This window comes from Cebidichthys violaceus, unplaced genomic scaffold (assembly GCF_023349555.1).
Source record: "Cebidichthys violaceus isolate CVI_PGR_0920_01 unplaced genomic scaffold, fCebVio1.0.p SCAF_1, whole genome shotgun sequence".
NCBI lineage: Eukaryota > Metazoa > Chordata > Actinopteri > Perciformes > Stichaeidae > Cebidichthys > Cebidichthys violaceus.
In genome coordinates this window covers 22500998-22517449 of record NW_027176262.1, presented here as the reverse complement: position 1 = coordinate 22517449, position 16452 = coordinate 22500998, and the positions used below count along the sequence as shown (strand labels likewise).

Sequence of the window (16452 nt, the reverse complement as noted above, 5' to 3'; positions counted from 1 at the left end):
AAAAAAAAAAAAAAAAAAGGAGAGTCTCTCTCTCTCTATCTCAGCCAAGGTAATCATGTCTTTGCAGAGCTGCAGTTGTGGAAATATATTGTTTATGAGTTGCTCCAAACAAAGTCGGCCTTTGGTAAACCTGTACTGTACTGTATATCTCAACACATTGCTGTGAGATTTAAGCTTGATTTGTGGTAGAAAATAAAACCAGCAGCCTTTTGCACCAGCTGAGCGTGATTGTGATTGTGAGTCCTAGTGTAAAGTCAACACTAACTGCGATGACGTAACTATTTACTGTCACACTAAACTCGCCACTTTGGTTAGCTGCTACTTTTGTAGTGCTGCCGCAACGTAACTAAGTTGACCGCAATCAAAGCGTTGTTGCAGAAAGCGACGTTTCATCCAGTGAGGCATTCAGGTGTAATTGGAGCGGAAGCCACTACTGACTACTGATGAACAGTAAGGGGCCGGCTCGCACTAAAAAGAAAGTGGTTTGTGCAACAAGTTGTCCGAAATAAACGGCGACGCTGGAAGGCGGAGTGAAAAGCCGACCATCGTAGGACAAGGGTGTACATTCTCTCCTGCAAGGCATCCACAGTGTTTCACCCAGTAGTTCAGATGTTCACAAGTGCTACAAATAAAGCAGCAAAGTGAAGACAGAAGTTCAAACCCTGGTTCCTTTCTCACCTCCACACAGCTGGCTAATCACACTGTGAAAGTTACAGGAATGATTGGACACAGTTCTCCCCCCCCCCCCCTCCCCCTAATTTGACTTAATGTCAACAAAAGGCGCCTGAACTCCACGCTTTGTTGCAACACTGTGAAAAAGAGCCAAGTGGTCAGGAATTACCATAACAAGCGAATGCAGCGTAAAATCCCTCTTGTGACTTTGTCCGATTATTAACAAAACAACTGCGCAGCACAATATCAAGTGTGCGTGTCGAAATCATTGTAAGTGTTATTGGGGATGTCATGGGAAAATGCAGTTTTAAAGAAACATTTCTTCCTGCTGTAACATCTGTCTCTCCCGTCTCTCAAGATGTTCTTCAATGACAGCAGTTCATAAGGAATGTCCGTCTATTTTATCTCCACATTGTGACTAAGCCATGGTATGAATTTACACATAGCTGATGCAACAGGCCGCTGGAATTCAACTGGCTTCTTAGAAACAAGAAATCTGATTAGTGCTGTCGGCTCATTAGCCTCAGACATTTGCCAACCATTTGCTACATTAAATCCATGTCACGCTTGTAATTTCCTCCACATTGTCCTTCGCTTCCTGTCCCCACTGTAAGGCCATTGCTTCCAACCAAACATCACCGGGCTGATTTTAGTATTTAATTGCCTTGAACAGCAAATAACGTAAAATGAACATGTCGGATTGCGTGGGGAGGATTGGTGCCAGAGGATTACATCATCTTGTCTAAAAAGCCCTTGAACTGCTGAAATAAGATATCTGAAGAGTCTGTAGGAAGCCAAGGCTTAGCGAGGGCTGGTGATCTCTGCCTGCATCCGTGGGAGGCCTCAGATCTGTATGTCAGGCTTGTGGACCTGAATTACAAACACGCCGCCGAGCGCACACTTTCCTCTGATGTCGCACGTGTTTTTGATGCAGGGGAAGCTTCGAGCTCAGACGCTGGACGGCTTCCTTTGCCTCCTGCGAATGGAAATCACTTTGCGATTGTTTTATTCTTGGCTTTGTTTCATTCTGAGAGTCTTTACAGGTGTGTACAAGGCAAATCTCACAAAAAGAGGCCCTCAGGTCCACTACAATGTTTTATTTTTTTTTCTTTTCCTTTTGTAAGGGTTTCACATTAGGAGCTGAGACGGCGGTGTCGGGGAGGATCAGGGTTTGCGTGGAAGTTAGGCGTGAACAGATGACATGAAGGCCAAGCTGTTTCAGCCGGGCTATTAAAGGCCTGACCTTTGAACCCGTGCTCTGCCCTGTCAGTCGGCCCTTAAGGGTGACGTGACCCTGAAAACTGACACTAATGTCTCTTTGACTCTTCTCTCTGTCCTCCCCTTCTTTCATCATCTCTGTTGCCGTCGTTTGCTCACTCTCACTGTCAGAGTTTAGTTTACAATCCTCCTGTTACCCTTTTTTTTTTTTTTTTTTTTTTTCTCTCCTCAACACAGCATTTTAGCAGCATGTAACAGGAAATGACTTAACGGTGCTTATTTGAGGTTTTTCACTAATCGTGTGTGAAAAGCCACATGTGTAGAATAAGCCGGTGTTAAGTCATGTTACAAATACCGACATGCTTTTTTTTGCATTTAGTTGTTGCTTGAATTTCACCACATCCGACCACACCAGCTCTGACAACAATGTGCTCTTGTAACTCGTATCGGCTTTTCAAAATAAAGCGACACCAGTCACGTTGTAGCTGACAGGAAAGAGAAAAAAACAAATGCACAACTATTGCTACAATATCATTAGTGGAACTCATAACACGATTTGTTGTTCCTTATTGAAGAAGAAACGAGATGCATTTTGATGCCTTGAATGAGCTTAGCTTCAAAGCTACACTGTTGGTTTTGCATGGTTTAGACAATTGGCTACAAATTCAATATGTTTTCGCCCTTTTGCAGACCAAAGCATACTATAAATGCATTTTTTTTATTTGCAACAAGACGTTCATTGAAAATCAACTTGCAGAGACGGGCACATAATCCGTCACTATAAACACGTCGTCACCTTTTATTTTCTCCCATTACGTATCATGTTTGTGGTAAGCACAATCCACAACTACGATTTTTATAGTGTTGAAAGGCAACGTCTTTAGTCTTCATCAGACACCAAGACGCTGCTTTGATAGACTGAACGGAGCCAGGTGAAGAGGTTCAGCCACCTGATTCCTGCAGACTTTCAGCCGTACTGGGAGCTCAAGGAGATCCCCCCCCCCCAGAGAAGCAAGAGGAAGTTGTTGGAGGAAAAAAAAAAGACACTTTGCTCGCTGTTCTGCCACCACAGTCCTGACCTTAAGTATCTAGAAAATTGATGGATGTTTATTTTGAGGCTCAGCAGGGGTTTGGCTCCGAGCTACATATCAGACCTTTTATAAGTGCTTATGGGGGGGAGGGGGGAGGAGAGCATATAGCCTCGGGTCCTCTTGCAGAACACCACCGCTTGTTCCGAGGACTCTGCTTATAACAAAAAGTGACCTAGTCTTTGCTGTCGAGGCTCCTGAGGTCTGCCAGAGCTGAGGCTTGCCAGATCAGTAGCATCTTTTAAACCACTTCTCAAAGCTGGGTAGTACAGGGAAACATTTTTACAATGTGTCTTTATGACTTCTTTGATCGCTGTTCCAAGCCTGCCCGTCTCCCCTCTATTGAGTTTTTATTTCCATCGTCTTTATTTCCTTTTTATCTACTCTTTGTTTACGTCAACCACAGAGGGCCTTACAAAACAGGATTGCAAGAATAGTGACAAAGTGAAATGGTATCCCCAGTGTCCCAATTAAAATGTGGGAGTCGAAGATGGAATGTCAGGACATTCAAACTGTCAGACATTTTACCATTTGTGACGTTCACCTGCATTAATTACAGGCCATAATGAAGTGGTTGTTCATCGATAAAATAGCATAAATTGAAAGTGTGTGTGTCTGTTTAGGTTTTTTTCCCCCCCCAGTGCATCCCTAGACATGTGGCCCAGACTCGATGGGTATTTGATTCGTATGACGTTTTTGTGCAATACTTAATCTGGATGAAATGAAATCTGTACCCAAGAGTTTCTGGCCAATATGGGCTGATTGTGCTCGAGAGGGAGCTTATGTGAATCTGTCGCCCCTGCTGTGAATAGTGGGTGGGTGGGAGGGGGTGATAAGCCGAGAACGAGGCGTGCATGGAGTAGGGCGGGCTGGCGGCTGAGGGAAGGGGGGGGGGAGGCGGCTTGTGCGAGATACGAAAGGGGGTCCAGCTGTACAGCTCAGCCGTAAAGATGCACGGGGCCGGTCTGCAGAGGCAGCCAAACAGATGTGACTTTTAATGAGCGTAAGACTAGAGGAGGAAACGGGCTAATAGATGGATGTAAAGTGTCACCATGTAATCAAATGTCACTGTAGACATCCATGTGACTCTGCCTCAGCTAATGGGCAGCCCATCATGTGCATCATGGCCCACAGCAGCAGAAGCTTTAAAGATAAGTGAGAGGTTGGACTCTATACATCCTGGGACAGAGGGTTGTTGTTAAGCGCTGCATGCTTAAATGCTACATATTTCTTTGGTGTGTATATATATCTGTGACTGTGTGTTTGTTTGTGTATATGTTCACATGCTGGGGCCAGGGAGTACTGTTTCTAGAAGTGTTGTTTTATGAGGCAAAGCAGACACAGGGTGTCATTGTGATTTATGGGGCTCCTTGCTGGCTGTGGAGGGTACAAATAGATCAAAAACGCATGATACTTTACGCAGTGTCTAAACATCATGCCACTTTTTGTGTATATAACGCTTTAGTGGATATGTTCAGAGCCTCATTCAAGAGCTAAAAAGCCTATTTTTGAGGACGACTGCAAAATCCCTTGGTGGTCTTTTTGTGCACTGTATGATTTTTAGGCAGACAAACGTTCAAAAGGAAGGTTTACATTTGCAATCAATCAGAATATGACTTGAAATGATGCAAAATACACTGGTGAGCTGGCATAATGCTAGTGCTAAAAACGGGTTTACCTCAAACTCACTATGCAAAATCAGCATTTCATGTTTTTCCTTGGCTGCATTCAGCTTCACTCGCTCCCCTTTTTCCTCATTCTGAGGGGTTTTGATGCACAGATGAGCCAGCGCTATGATCAAAGCTTCTTCATTGAGTTACTGCATATTGAAAACATGAGTCCGAGACTTTATTAGACCCAATTCACACAGTGTGAAATGCAGAGAACTTGTAAGATTGTTGTATTTGCAGTCTAAAGGTGCGTTTATTTTTGACATGGAGTCTGTGTTGTGCGTGTCGTCAGAGGTTTGCTTCTGCTCAGTAATGCCTGGATGCAATGATGTAGTCCCCATTTGAATATTATTATAAATCGTGCATGCATGCTGTGTATTTTCTTGCTATAGATTGGCTAAACGTGTGAGCGCAGACAAATACACAATGGAGTGCCAACCAGCCGCCTAAATGTGCAAAGATTTGTTCCAAAGATTGTCGTATGTAGAATTCAGCACTGCCCTGATTATGCACAAAACGCTGATAATGTGTCTGAAATGTCCCTCTCAAATTTCCATAAATATTAATGTGTTGTGTTGTGATGGGATCAGGGATTGAGCTGCGGCTCTGGGAGACTTCCCAGGGCTCCAGCACGAGGAGGAGTGGTGGGAGTTAAATGTGGGGTCAAACAGAGGGCACAACAGGGAAGCTGTCTGAACCCCACCCCCCCTTTCTCCGCCGGCAATCCAGGAAACTGGGGTAACAGTGAAACGGCAATGTTGGGCTTGTGGGTAGAATTAATGCACGGCTGCTGTGGGTCTGTTTGCTGAGGGTAGCTAATCGAGCACATGCGCAAAAAATCAAGCTGTGCTGAAAGGCTTATTGTAATGTGTGTTTTGTCGCATTATTAATATGTAATTGCCTGAGTTTCCCCAAGTGCAGGGACGGACTTAATGAGGCGACACAAAGTGCTTCTCTGACGCATATCTGACTTTATTTGCCACCAGAATTCGCTCCATACTATGATGGATTACAGTTGAGAGAGAGAGTTGAGTGCGTTGTATTACCTTTTGGCAAACACGTGATAAAAAAAAATGGAGGAAAAAAAACAACGCAGCAGGCTTTTCAAGTCATGAGTTTGGCAGATGACTGCGAGTGTATAGTGCCAGGGTCACGCTAAGGTAACTGATAAAGCACGTCCAGCTGGTCCAGAGCCAGACCAGCTTTATATCATCTCTATGTGCGTCTGTTAGACCCCGCAGGCCTTCGCTTGATGAAATGCAGGCTGGTGATGGTGTGTAGAAGGTGTGAGTTACAACCGTCTGAGAAATCATGACACAATATTCATATCAAGCTCCTGTCATCCTGTGAACAGCGTTGAGGTAAATCATTACCGCTCATTTGAGTGCAGCGGAATTTAATGATTGACTTGCAGATATTGACCTGAATAAGTATGTAACCATGACTACACTACTACTTCTCACATACAAATATACTGTTTCTGTGTATTTTATTTCCAACACTGAATGTGAAAGGGGTGTTAACATTTTTTTTGAGCGACATGTTTTTTAAACTGTTGCTGTCTCACTGTTTTACTGTAGTAATGCTAACCCAGCGTTGATATTTTTAGTTTTTTTCCCTAAAAGCCTTTTCTCTTGTAAGAATAGAAGTAAAACATACCGTACAAAAGTATGAACAATAAAGGTTGAACTAGCATCCGTCATGCTCGTCCAAGTATGCCTCGAAACTTTAAAAATGACAAACTTGTGAAGCTAACGTTAGCGTAGTTAGCTAGTTAGCTTCAGGTGATGCACTCTGCTATTGACAGCCAAAGATTTATAAATGAGAAGCCCTTTTTGTCTCCCGCTGTCTAAAATTAAGAAATAAAAATAATGGCTACGTATTGTGTCGTTAAAAAATGCCTTTACATGCGATGCATGAGCCGAAAGCTAAGGCATAGCATTTACTTTTAGTTTAAATTACAAAAAAACCCCGACTGGTTGCTGAAGTGTTTCCTAGTCTCCACCACGCTGTTTTCCACTTGATTGTTCCTCGCAACAATAAAGCATGAGAAGTGAGTGCGACATCAAATCAGGATTCTCAAAGGTGCGTTACACGACAAACAGCCTCCAATCCCATGATAATCACACATCGGTGCCTAGAAGACTGGTGTATTTTATTCTGTCCCGACGGAGATGCGCTTTGTGTCTTGAAAATCTCTCTTTAGCGTGCGTGGATGACTAAAGTGGAGAGAGACAAAGGATGCAATTAAAACATTTTCCACATTAGTGTGGTTATGGTCTGTGTGTGTGTGTGTGTGTGTGTGTCAGAGATAGCCTGGGAGAGAAATAAAGAACAGTAAATCTATGGGGGGGCCAGGGAGGCAGGCGTACTGCTCTAAACACCACTGGGAGTGAAGAATGCACCCCCTGCCGTCCTGACCTTTGGCCTTGCTGAATGTAGGCCTCAGGGGCAGCCCACGCCTGTGGCGAGACAATGCTGCAGATACCTATTGAGCCCTGGCTTTTTACTCCTTTACAATCCCCCCCCCCCCCCCCTGCTTTTTTACGCCGCGTTCTTTACTACATAAAAACTTCTCGTCATACAGGGTCCAAGTTTGGATTTAAGAGCCTGTATTCAGGGGGTCGCTTTTGTGCCTCCCCACAAGGCTTGAGGGGGGGGAAAACACCCACACGCCTCCCTCTCGCTCCCTTTTTTCTGCTGGGTTATTTCCCCTAGCTAAGCCCTCTGACATTCTGGCACCTGTTTTCCGCACAAAACCGTTAATTTATCACTGAATTATTAACTAAGAGCCCACAATGTGTCTGGCACTCTGTGACATGTCCTCACTTTGTGGAGGGAGGGGGGGAGTTGCCGTGGCAACGGGGGGGCCTCTTTATCGAGGAAAAAAAAAAAAGCAATTTAGCCAGCGTTCTGGAGGATCCACCACGAAAAAAATGGCTCGGCCCGGAGAATGTTATAGAATTAATAAAACACACGAGATAGCTGCATCATTTCTGTATTGAAGAGGCACGATGCGAGAGCCTGCTGTGTTCTTTCAGCTCGGCAATTTTCGGGGAAGTGCATTTGCCCGTCACAATGGATGTGTAGTGCAGGATGAGCCTCTGTAATGAGCACAGTGGAGTAGGCTGGAGTGACTGGCCTGTACTTTTTTTTTTTTTATATATTAAAGGAATAAAGCTGACACTCGAGGGAAAAGATGGCAGTGGTCGGAAAAAAAGAAAAATTGGGGAACATTTTTTTAAAATCATCCGATGCAGAAGTTCTTAAGTTGAAAAGCATATTCCATGTGGCGGGTTAATGAGATGCAACATGACATGCACATGCCAAAGCAAGATGAAGCCTATCGAGAGAGAGAGGTCATCAGTCTAACATTGAGAAAGGGCAGCGACCGTGCAGCTGTCGCAGGGTTTGAGATGTGTATTTCACCACCGGGGGAGCCACGGCGGTAAAGACTCTTGACCGGGTAAAGCGATAGTCAGGTCACAGCAGCACAGATGGAAATGCAAAGTAACACACACACACACACACACACACACTGGCCCGCATAGTGTTGGCTGAAGTATGGCTAAGAGGTGGGAGGGGAGGGCTCCCTTTGTAGCCATGAGGAGCAGCAACAGGGTTTTGAAGTGGATACAGGCAGTTACTGAGAGCCTCGGGAGCAGATTGAGCAGAGGCGGGGGTGCAGCATGGAGGAATGTAAGTCAAAGCCGGCTGCAGGGGCCCAGCCAAAAGGGAGTTGCAGCGGTGTAGCGAGGCGATGTAGGGAGCTAGTAATGAGTTAGCAGACAGGAGACGTTTGTTTCTCGTCCGTCTTCAAACGTAGACCGAGAAGAGAATGCAGAATGTTTTAGATTTAGACCTGAAAGCAAGCTGACACATGACGAATGAACTGTTGCTGCTGCTGCTGTGCACCAACATGTTAGTTTGAATCCATTTGCAGATTTAGTTATCCATGTTGCACAGGGGATGGACTGATGCAACGTCATGCACTGATGCAACATATATATATATAAATATACATAAAAAAAGGTGTGTGTGTGTATATATATATTTTTAGGATGCTTGTCCAGCCTGCTCGTCACTACATTAAATCTTTACCGTTTGAGATCAGACCGCCTGCAGGCTCTTTCAGAAAAGACAAATGTCTTGTCTTTTACTGGGACGGGATCATGTCTTTTGGGGGATGGTTCAGTCCATCAGATAGACAACTTTCCATCTATGAGAAGAAGCCACTGATCACCGGAACTTATCTCGTCTGTGCAGGAGATCCTTGTACGAACAGAAACATTTGATAACATTTTTGAAGAACTCTCCTCTTTTTGACGATTTTAATCAAATCAAACTGGGACATGATTTTTCCTCTGTGTCCCTTTTTTTTTTTTTACTGTTTTTTCAATCTGCGCAGTGAACTGAGCCAATACATTCCTCTCGACATGAATAAAAAGATTATGCGGGGGAACATTTTTGCCCGATAATAAACGCCGTTGAGAATTCCTGCGTAGGTTAAATTAGATTCCACAAATGTACGGTGTGCAGTTATGAAGCGCGACTACTGAACGTTGTTTATCTGGACAAAATGGAATTAATAACGTGAACATTTAGTTTAAGCCCCGCTTTTCTTTCATGATAAGATTTGGATTATCACCATTTGTCCCTTGTACAATACTCAAAGATAAAGGACTGTGCTGCAGTCCTTTATCCCAGCAGGATACCTCTCATGTCCTCTGTTGTAGAGGGCTGACTTTCCTTTGTAGTGGCACTGTTGTAATGAAGCAGCGTCTGGCAGATGCCTCGGCCCGTAACCGGCACAGTGAAAGCAGATCTGTGAGGAGATGGGGCTCGACCAGTGATGGGTGAATTGGACACGTTGAATGATGAAATTCCTTCCACTCTAGTTCTCTCAACAGGGCGACACGCACCACGACCAAAAAGCCACTGCCGAGACCCACCGCCACCGGTTACTGACAGAGGCCCAATTTCACTGCCGACTGGGAGGGGTTTCAATAAGGACTGGGGTCAAAACTGAAGCAGAAGTGTACAGATGTGAAACTTTTAGCCCTGAAATCCGTCGGGGGTTCTCCACGTAAGCGAACCTCCTTTTGTAAAGAGCACTACGTTGCCATAACGTGCAACAGAGCAATGAGGCGTGAAAGCGATCGCCACGCATGACGTTAAACATGGAAATGTGGATCGCTGGAGGAGGTCTGTTTCCCTCCTCTCTCTCTTTTTTCCCCTTTTTTCTTGCTCACTTGCAGTCCAGAACATGCAGGTACTGGTAGGACATCAATGCAAAAGGCATTGATCCCATTAAAAAAAAAAAAAAAAGAAGTAGCATCTTAAAATAATCAGCATTTTCTTTGATCAGTGAGGCGATGCGATTTCAACCTTGGTATGTCCATACACGCTGATCTACTGGCCCCACACTGGGCTGATTTGCTCTTCTTCTGGATATGGATCTGCAGCCATGCGTGATCCAATTAGCATGATGAGCACTGGGCGTAGTGTGAGGCTAATGTCTGCATGTCCAAGAGAGCTAATGGATTGTTAGTATGGATTTCCAGCTCTCCCTGGAGCCTTAACAGTTGGTGGGCTCCCTACAAGGGTTATTGGCGTCTTTAAAGCGGTGTGTAACTATATAGCCAGGCCTCCTGCTCAGCTATATAGTTACAGTCTGTTGATATTGATAATGAATAGAGGCCTCCTTAGAGAAAGTCGGGGATGGCAACATGCAATCTTGATGCAGTGAATTAGCTCCTGACTGCTCTATTGGACAGAATGTTCTAATTACTCCAACAGAAATGTTTAAATCGGTAAAAAAAAAGAAAAAAAAAAGCTTGAGCTGCAACTAACTGTTATTTGCCTGTTAATCTTCTGAATATTTTGTTAATTCATCTTTTTGTTTAAAACATATAGTATAATATTTGATTGATAAATTTAAAAAAAATGATCAATTATCCAAAAAGTTGGCAATTAATTTGTCAGGAATGGTCCGACATTTAGAGAAACTGTTATTTGATGTCTTGCTGAGAGTTGATGAGAAGATTGATTTCACTCAGCTTCAGCCAGTTAGCTTAGCTTAGCATAAAGACTGGACAAAGTAAAAGTATCAACATCCGACTACCGGCATCGTACGAAAAGCTAAGCTAACCAGCTGCTGGCTGTATAGCTTCATATTTATTGTACAGTTATGAAAAATGATTTAAAAAAAACCTTGTCTAACTCTCTGCAACAAAGCAATTACGTGTATTTACTCCCAAACTATCCCTTGAATCCTCTCAGCTCTACATACAGCCCATAAAAAAACGAGTCCCCTTCCAGAAAAACATCCTCGACGTCATTTCTCCACGACTTTTGTTTCCCAAGCCGAGTCTGATTTATGGTGTTTTTTTTTTAGTATCATGTCACATTGTGTATTTATTGTCTCAGCTATAATGGACAGCCTGCGGCTCTCGACAATGAAACCATGTTTTTGGGGGGGAAATGGATCGCTATGGCATGCGATCCTCATGTTTTCTATCCACGAGGAGGACGCTTGTTATTGTGAGAGCTATTGTCCTCTGTGTTTTGGACGAAGATTTGGGTTTTACAAGTACAATGAGACCTCAACGCTCAGCTGTGACGAGCGAGTGTGAGTTCCACCACACCCTTGCACAATGAATTCATGTTTTTTTGTTTTTTTTTTAGAGTTGCTGAAAGCCATTTGACGTTTTGTTTGCGACAGACTCCAGGACATGTAGCTTTTGTAGTTACAAGGTCAGTCAGTCCCCCCCCCCCCCCCCCCTCCCCCCCTCCCCCACTGAAATCATAACAGCCCTTTCATTCTAAAGGCAGATCTAAACCCTTGAAGGATTTCGCATACGGGGCCACTCTGATCTGCAGCCAAATCACCAGGCAGACATGATTCGAGGATGCAGTGAATTAGTGGCAAGACAAAAAGGAGGAATTAGTTCTGCCCCCGAGGTTGCTACACAGATCTCTCAGCTGCTCTCTTGATGCTGCAACATGAGAGCACTGAAATGACTTGGAAAGCCTTAGATTTGGTACACTTCTTCTACTCCAACATAAGTATTCCTGAGTAGCAATTATCTCTATATGATCTTGGATGTACATTAACCTGTAGTGTGGTTCCTATTTTTAGCCACGCTAGCCGCATGTTTTTCAAAATGATATAACCTCAGCGTGGATACGTCTGGGCCTTGACATTGAGTACATTTCTTGACATTTTAGTGCGAGTCCAGAACCAATCTTCCCATCTCTGCTTTTTTTTTCTCTCTCTCTCTCTCTCTCTCTCTCTCTCTCTCTCTCTCTCTCTCTCTCTCTCTCTCTCTCTCGCACCCTTTTTCGGCTAAATCCGGCCCTAAATCTCACATCAACCCCAGGATGACAGCGGCCTGAGTGAAATGGCTGCAGTTAAACCGATTCGGTGTCGGCCACGTTAGCTTTCGGAGACGGTCACAGTTAATGCCCCAAAACCTCATCAATTTGTGAGCCGAGATTGAGTTTCCAGAGCAGCGTGGAGCGTGTGGTAAAGCTGTTGACTGTGGCAGACGCTGCCGTTTGCTTTTGAAGGACTTCCAGACCAACATAGTCGGGAGGCTCCGGGTTGTCTTGTCCGTGGGACGGACCGTCTGACCTGCTGTCGGAACGGGCCTGTGGTTGACCTCTGAGGAGTATACAGTGTGTGCAAAGAGGAGACACGCAATATGAGTAAAACATACGGCGTTGTGCAAGCTTTCCTCTCGCCTATTCAGTCTGCAGACCAGAGTCTCTGCGCACGGCCCCCGCTCTCACAAAAAACGTCATCGACCTGTAACCAAACTCCAAGCTGAAGTCACCGAGCCTCAGGAAGAGCAGCGCTCACTTCATTTGGCGGGCAGCCTGTTAAAATATCCACTGCAGCATCCAGACAACACTAATCATCATATTATATGGATACTTCTAAGTTTGGCTGTGTACAGCAGGTAATAAACTAGATGGTGTTAAACGGGTCTATTTGGCAAAGATTGAATCGCAGCGTCTCAGCTTCAGAACCTGAAGCGTACAACTTCAAATACGGGGACGACGCCGTAGTAGTGTGATGTTTTCTGAGCTGGTGTGGGATTTCGTGCGAGGGATTCCCCTCTTCTTCTTCGTCTGCGCCCGCCGAAGCAGCAACGCTGCACAGTGCCGATTGCCGCTCTTTACAAGACACGGCTCTTTTCTATTCAGGGCGTAGGACTCTTCCCTCTGATATGTAAAGTGAGTGTCGGATATGTGAAATGCTTGATCTGCTCTTTGATGTTGAGCACTACACTGATCGCTGAACTATATAAATGGCGTCACGCACAGATTTCTGACTTTAAAGGATCTTTTCTGACTTTATGAGGCCGTAGTCATATCGGCTAATTTATTATGATTAAATGTAAGGCTAATGGGCCCTCGTAAATGGCTGTGGAAGCTTGAAATGTCTATCCGGGAAGCTCCAATAATTCATAAGGTTGCACACTTAGGATTCAGACATTTCGTCTTTAGTGCAGAGCAAAAGCAGTTCTTTTTACAGCTGTTTTTACTCTTATTCATGACACAGCAGGGACAGCATGAGTTTGCTCCAATTTAGCCTCGTTTTAAAAAGTGCAGCAGTGTGCTTCTCCCCCTCTGCTAATTCACCTCAGGGCTCCAGTATTTTTTTTTTTATTCCAGCCCCTAGTCTCCCGAGTCTCCTTTTTAAACAGAAGAGAGGGTGTTTGTCCTATAAAATACATTTAGTACTCGGCTGACATTTGTTTCGTTTATACTGCAGTATTTAAGGTGGAAATACTACACTGCGTAGCCACACTGAAGACATACTTTATGACTGGGTTAAACCTTTTTTTTTTTTTTTTTTTTCCAGCGCTGAAATTGAAAGAAATATAAATGTTTCCATCAACGTTTTTTTTTCTTCTTTTTTTTCAAACCTCTCCTCATCTTTTTTCTCTCCACAGATGAAGCTGTGGAACAAGTACAAAGTAACCAGTATCCCATCTCTGGTGTTTGTGGACGCAACAACGGGAAAGGTGGTGTGTCGAAACGGTCTACTGGTGGTCAGAGATGACCCTAAAGGTGAGATCAGCCACACACACACACACACACACACACACAAACACACGTATGGTATATTATCAGTGAAGGCATCAGGCTGATTTATTTGTATCCCCTGACCTCAAACTCTGACCTTAATCCTCTTTATTAAATGGATAACCCCAACCACCCACCATTCACAAACATATTGCAGTATAATGAGGTAATAGGAAGACATTTAAAGGACAGAACAACCTAGATCAATTTCTCACACACTTTGTTTGTCAAACCTGCGTAACTCTGCATGACAAACACTGTATGTGCTGTGAGTAATAATACTTAAAATGATATATTATTCCAAACTAACTTACCACAGGGTTTGTACTGCTTAGTTGCGCTAACATAAACGAGTGGGATAAACCTCAGAAATGTAAGTAAAGCACGGTGTAAATGAGTACAGAAGTCACAGCTGCATGCACCCAGACACAACACTCGTCCTCTTGTCATGCTGTTTACCGAATGTCTGCTCAGAGTGGAGATATTACGCTGCCACATCATGCAGCATTTGGCAAAAACATTTTTGCATTTTTTTTTTCCCCCCTTCTACTCGTTTGTGTTGATCCTGCCGTAATTATGGTGCTGCGTGAATATTATAGCGTGTTCACGTCTCACTCCCTCATCTGCAAACCCTATAATTTCTGCACTTTGAAGTGGAGACGGAGAATTAACAAGAGTGAACTTGCATTCCTCTGTGGCTGTGAAGATCTCGACATTTGAAAACGGTGCCTCTTCACACCCTGTTAGGTCAGCGTGAAAGGAGTGCCCTCAGTCATGTGAGGAAGGGAGAATAGTGGCTCTGTGGCGGCGCAGCGGTCAAGCAGAATGGATTTCGCGTGAGAATTGTGACCGAGTTTGGTGCCCGGTTAATGAAAGCCAGTCGGAGCCACGATTCATTAGCCGTTCTTCCAAAACTAGATGGGGAGAACAGATTAATCTCTGGACTGAGTAGCAAACATGTGCACATGCACTTGATTATGCCTTAACAGGCTCACTCTTTTGATTTTTTTTTTTTTTTGAGTGTACATTTTGATCCGTTTATATTATTTGGAAGGCAAACTGAGAGCAGTTCCTGACAAAATCAATTCAGCTGCAGCAGATTCGGTTAGAAAGAGGAAAAAGGGCACTAAAGTTTACCGTACATGGAGAGTGGGAGGGGCCCTGTGCCTTTCACTCTCGATGAAAGGCCCGACTTGAGTGGCGACGGACTAGCGTGCAGCGCAAAGATGGAGTGCACTTTTATAATCAGGAGGATAATAAAAGGCCGTGTCAGCGCGGTGCAGATGTGTCATTCCGGCCTAATGAAGCCCTAGACAACCACGCTGGCATAAAGAGCCCATTATGAACCAGCCATACAAGGCTTTATTTATGATTACCTCCTTTTTTAATTTGGCTGCGGCAAATGCGCCTCTAGAGCTTGACGGTAACAATGAAGACACCTTGAAAAGGAAATGAAAAGTGTGAGGGAGAACTGGGGGGGGCAAAGTATTTCTGGTAACCTTTTATTTGAGTGAGAGGCATGGTTTTCAGTCATCGTTAAAACCATATTTTGAATCCAGTGAGTATTTTTAGTCGCAAATGTGGGGGAAAAAAAAAAAGAGTCTGTAAGTAATGTGAACATGACGAGCCCACGTGACTCTGTCATCTAACAGCCATGACAGAGAAAGTGTCTCTGGTTTAGAGCTGCAATGATTAGTCAATTTATTGATTCATTAGTTGACAGATTCTTTTCATAATCTTTAATTGTTTTTGGTTAAAAAAAACTAAACTACATTATCTGGGGCCGTATTCATGAAGCTTATGAATACATTAAGTTGCTCCTAGTCCCGAAATTCTAAGGAAATTTCTAGAATTAGGAAGTTTTCTAAGAGTTCCCCCTCAAAGTTAAGACAAGATCCTGGTAAAGATAAAAAAAAAGTTATTCCGAACGCATCTTTGGCCTTAAGAGAGCTCCTAAGCTGAAAACGTGTTTGGAGAAGGGAGGTGGACTTTTAAGAGGCTTAAGAGTTTCTTAAGCAGACGAGAAATATTCTCCAAACGCTGAGTGACAGTGAGTTAATGAAACGCTGCAAATTACACACATGCGCTCACATCCTCCACCCAACGCAGTAACGCCGTAACGCAAAAGAGTAAGCGATTAATTGAGAAAGTGTTTGACTGATTAATCAATAATGAAAATAATTCTTGGTAGCGATCCTTTTGCATCTTACCTGAAATATTTGTAAATGTTTTTAAACTACTCTAGAGCCGGCAGTGGACGGCGGCGTTGGCTGGTTGGTCCACTGATATAAAATATTTCGACAACTATTGAATAGTTTCCAATGATATTTTGTAAAGACATTCATGTTCCCCTCAGGAGATCAAAGTTATTACAATTTATTCTGACGTTTCATCAATCGGCTCAAATTTTCTCCAGTATTTTAGTTTTTGACTCAATATCTGCAAACTTCATGATTTTCCCATTAGCCTCAGCTAATTAGTATTATTATTAGCACGCTAAACTGAGACATAGTAAACATAAGACATGCTAAACATCAGCATGTTTATGTCGTCATTGTGAGCATGTTAGCATGCTGGTGTTAGCATTTAGCTCAAAGCCCTGCTAGGTCTATGTACAGCTTCACATAGCAGCTAGCAAAGCATCCTTTTCTGATTCTTTTCTTTCTCATGCGCCCCTTCCCTTCGCCCCCTCTGCTTTTGTACCCTCT

At 43.8% G+C, this 16452-nt stretch overlaps 1 protein-coding gene across 2 annotated transcripts in view; it reads left to right on the top strand.

Annotated features, from left to right (window-relative positions):
• Nucleotides 1-16452, top strand: part of nxn (nucleoredoxin) — a 55063-nt gene that overhangs the window by 28166 nt on the left and 10445 nt on the right. For both annotated transcript variants that reach the window (XM_068715591.1, XM_068715592.1), the window contains exon 2: nt 13612-13729. In XM_068715591.1, coding sequence (XP_068571692.1) covers nt 13612-13729 — 118 coding nt within the window. The remainder of the gene's footprint in view (nt 1-13611; nt 13730-16452) is intronic.